General features: G+C 47.6%; 1 protein-coding gene across 1 annotated transcript in view; it reads right to left on the bottom strand.

Annotated features, from left to right (window-relative positions):
- Positions 1-3,964, bottom strand: part of HEXDC (hexosaminidase (glycosyl hydrolase family 20, catalytic domain) containing) — a 26,547-nt gene extending 22,583 nt beyond the window's left edge. The window contains 2 exon segments of the mRNA XM_011999326.1: positions 3,210-3,554; positions 3,746-3,964. Of these exon segments, the coding sequence (XP_011854716.1) occupies positions 3,210-3,293 (84 nt within the window). The 5' untranslated portion in view covers positions 3,294-3,554; positions 3,746-3,964.
- Between the last annotated feature and the right edge of the window lie 482 nt (positions 3,965-4,446).

The following is a 4,446-nucleotide window of genomic DNA, read 5'->3' as shown; positions in this document are numbered from 1 at the left end:
ACAGGCACCTGCCACCACGCCTGGCTAATTTTTGTATTTTTAGTAGAGACGGGGTTTCACCATGTTGTCCAGGCTGGTCTTGAACTCCTGACCTCGTGATCCACCTGCCTCAGCCTCCCAAAGTGCTGGGATTACAGGCATGAGCCACCGCACCCAGCCCAAGTCAGAACGGCTTTTCATTAGCTGTGTGTAAGTTCAGTCTTCTTTGCCATATTCAATTGTCAGAAAGCCTTTTCATCTCTCGGTGTTTGCTTTTTTCTTTTCTGTCATCTGTTTCCAAATACTGCACTTTCCTTGGTGTCTACTCACTTTTACACTTCTTATAGTTTAGTCTTTATTAAAAAAATGTTTTGTCTTCGGAATTCATTTCTGAGCTCCACAGGCGATTTTTTACACCCTTCTTTTGTCTAGTTACATTTCTGGGCTTGTCTCTCTTTCTTTTTAGACTGAGTCTTGCTCTATCGCCTAGGCTGGAGTGCAGTGGTGCAATCTCAGCTCACTGCAGCCTCTACCACCCAGATTCAGGCGATTCTCGTGCCTCAGCCTCCCAAGTAGGTAGGATTACAGGCGCCTGCCACCACGCCTGGCTAATTTTTGTACTTTTAGTAGAGACGGGGCTTCACATGTTGGCCAGGCTGGTCTCGAATTCCTGACCTCAAGTGATCCACTTGCCTTGGCCTCCCAAAGTGCTGGGATGACAGGCGTGAGCCACTGAGCCTGGCCTGGGCTTTTCTATTTCTGATTTATGCTGTTCTTTCACAGCTTCTGTCATCTTCTGAGCATCTTTTATCTCATTATGAAATATTATGGAACAGTGTTTCCTGCTGGGTGGGCGTGTGTGTCTGGAGCACCTTCACTGCTGCAATGCTGTTCAGATCATCTTTTTTCTTTTTTTGTCGAGACGGAGTCTCACTCTTGTCACCCAGGCTGGAGCACAGTGGCACAATCTCGGCTCACTGCAACCTCCACCTCCCAGGTTCAAATGATTCTCCTGCCTCAGCCTCCCAAGTAGCTGGGACTACAGGCGCCTACCACCACATCGGGCTAATTTTTTGTATTTCTAGTAGAGACAGGGTTTCACTGTGTTAGCCAGGATGGTCTTGATCTCCTGACCTTGTGATCCACTCTCCTTGGCCTCCCAAAGTGCTGGGATTACAGGCGTGAACCACCATGCCCGGCCTTCCTTTTTCTTACCTATCTTTGTATGATGTTAACACTCTTTCCTGCTTTTTCTTTTTTTTTTTTCCTTCTTTTTTTGAGATGGTGTCTTGCTCTGTCACCTCGGTTGGAGTGCAGTGGCACAATCTCAGCTCACTGCAACCTCTGCCTCCTGAGTTCAAGCAATTCTACTGCTTCAGACTCCCAAGTAGCTGGGACTATAGACGTGTCACCATGCCTCACTAATTTTTGTATTCTTAGTAGAGACGGGGTTTCTCCATGTTTCCCAGGCTGGTCACAAGCTCCTGACCTCAGGTGATCTGTCCATCTTGGCCTCCCAAAGTGCCTGGATTACAGACGTGAGCCACCATGGCCAGCCTGTTGCTCATTTTCAAGAACAGGCTCTTGTGTTTGCAATGCTGACAGGCCAGCCTCAAGGCCCCTTCCTCTACTGCTGCCATGCGGTATTAGAAACTGCAAGCTCTGTGTAGCTACTTCTGCAGCATTTTTTTTACTTCCGCCTCTTCTGGACACCTTTCCCCAGGACCTGAGCATTCCCCTTTCCCTTCGCTGTTCCTGCCCAGTTCAATGTGGATTCTTTCCCCGTTTTATCCTTAGCGGGGGGCGCTGTTCCTCTGGAAGGAAGTTTCATTACGTATTTCTGAGAGCTTTGCAGCCTCGGGCCTCCCCTACACCCTCCTGCAAGTTTCATTACGTATTTCTGAGAGTCTTGCAGCCTCGGCCTCCCCGCACCCTCCTTTAAGTCTCTTTGCACTCAATCTCAGACGGGAGCCATTAAAACTCTGCCCTGCTTCTCCCTATGGGAGACCTTTATTTACTTTTGAGGCTATTTTCTGGGTCCTCTGGTCTTAGCACTGTTGGAGTTTCCCTCTTTCCTCTGTTACCTCCTGCTTGGCTGCTAACCCCATACAGGTGTTATTCTGTCTGTGCTTTGGCCCCACCCACTTGTAGTCTGGGATCCATGGGGACACCCTGATACCTAGTTTTGTTGAAGAGTGTCTTTGTTTTCTAGGGCTGCTGTAATAAATGACCATAAACTGGGTGGCTTGGCCGGGCACGGTGGCTCACACCTATAACCCCAGCACTTTGGGAAGCTGAGGCGGGTGGATCATGAGGTCAGCAGTTTGAGACCACCCTGGCCAACATGGTGAAACCCCGTCTCTACTAAAAATACAAAAATTAGCCAGGCATGGTGGCGGGCGCCTGTAACCCCAGCTACTCCAGAGGCTGAGGCAGAATTGCTTGAACCCGGGAGGTGGAGGTTGCAGTGAGCCGAGACTGCACCACTGTACTCCAGCCTGGGCAACAGAGCGAGACTCTGTCTCAAAACAAAAACAAAAACTAACTGGGTGGTTTTTGACAATAGAAATCTATTTTCTCACAGTTCTGAAGACCCTAAATCCAAAATCGAGGTGTCAGCAGACCCAGCTCTCCCTGAAGGCTGCAGAGGAGGACCCTTCCTTGCTTCTCAATAGCTTCTGGTGATCGTCAACTATCCCTGGCATCTCGGGGTTCATGGCGCATCATGACCTTCTTGGCTGCCGGCACCGTGGGGCGTCCTCCTGGGTCTTCACACTGCCTTCCCTCCGTGTGTGTCTCAGCTTCTAAATTTCCCTCTCCTCATAAGGATGCCAATCACTGGATTAGGGTTCACCATATTCTAGTACAACTTCATCTTATTTTGATTACATCTGCAAAGATCCTATTTCCAAAGTCTCATTCACAGGTCCCAGGGGTTAAGACTTGAACACATCTTTTTGGAAAGACACACTTCCACCCACAAGAAAGAAGCTGTGAGTTTCTTTTGTCCTCTCTCTCTCTTTTTTTTTTTTTTTTTGTCATCCTGGTTGTTCCGTTTTTGTGAGAGACTATGGGGGAAATTCAAAATCAACGCTGCTGCCACCATCTTCCTCCACCAAGAACCTTGCGGTTGTGTTCTAGGCACCGATTTCCACAGAACACTGCTCAAAACTTTAAAGAATGAAGACAAGGCAAAAAGTGATGCTCTAGAGGTGAAAGGGAGTCCTTACCTCTGAGAGGTATGAGACCTTTGGTGGAGCTCCTTTAAGGTCTAAATGAACTAATCTCATCTTAAATGGCGTGGAACCTGACATTTCAATATTTTCTGTGAACTCCTATGGGGAAGTCTCCTCGGGGACTTCTTCCTAGTGGAGAAAATCGAGAGTTATCAACAGGGGCAGAAGCTTCTCCCTTTGCCTTTCCCCTTATACTTTGTTTCAGTTCTGATCTTAGCCAGTTTTGATTAACTCAGAGGAAACGCATTTTGCTAACATGAAAATGAACCAGAAGTCTTCCTCCATGTTAAGATATAGAGACCTCTGCTATGTGTGATTTGCTGCTAAAACAAAACAGCACTCAGCCTGTGGAGTAGCTGGGGTTACAGGTGCCCACCACCATGCCTGGCTAATTTTTGTATTTTTAGTAGAGACGGGGTTTCACCATGTTGGCCAGGCTGGTCTCAAATTGCTGACCTCATGATCCACCTGCCTCAGCCTCCCAAAGTGCTGGGATTACAGGCGTGAGCCACCGTGCCCGGCCAAGCCACCCAGTTTGTTTATAAGATGGTTATGATCTATAATAACACAAGTAACTGCAAAACAACTTCGTTTTAAAGACCTTGTTAAACTAGATGTACTATGCTAGTGAAAAGTCGGGCAGAAGCCTCTAAACATTTTCTTATCAAGCCGCACAATGTGGTGCTTCTGTAGGAAATTTATCCTAATTTTAGGTAATATTAAAACTAATTTGTATTTCTAGAGCTCAGATCAGCTTGATTATAAAGAGGAAGAAACTGCAAAACTGACTCCAGGTTGGAGAAAACTGTCTAGGATTTAAGGTAAGCTAATAATTTTTTAAAGGCCCCCAAGTGCATCAGAGCTGACCGTAGTATTATATTGAATAAAAGCGGCATCCAAAGGATAACGAAGCAGCTGGGGAAGGGTAAAACTTACTTATTTATTTTTCCTATCTACTATGAAAGCACAAAGGATCGGGTGAGAAGAGGAAAGGAAAGCTTTGCATGTGAGACAGATTCAGCTCAATAATCCAACCCCTGGTTCCGTGCAAGGGTTCGGAGGCTTCTGACCCTAAGGACTCTGTAACACAGCAGGGCAGGCCGGTGGTGCACACGGACACCAAGCACTTTCAGTTTCGCCTACGACCAGTTACCCACAATATTCACCCCCAGGCTCGGTGCCGCTGCGGGACAGCCACGCTGGGAGGCGCCGCTCGGGAGCCCGGCCGTCC

This window comes from Mandrillus leucophaeus, unplaced genomic scaffold (genome assembly GCF_000951045.1).
Source record: "Mandrillus leucophaeus isolate KB7577 unplaced genomic scaffold, Mleu.le_1.0 Scaffold1, whole genome shotgun sequence".
Lineage (NCBI taxonomy): Eukaryota > Metazoa > Chordata > Mammalia > Primates > Cercopithecidae > Mandrillus > Mandrillus leucophaeus.
Note: the sequence above shows the minus strand (reverse complement) of the source record. Positions and strands in the feature narration are given on the sequence as shown.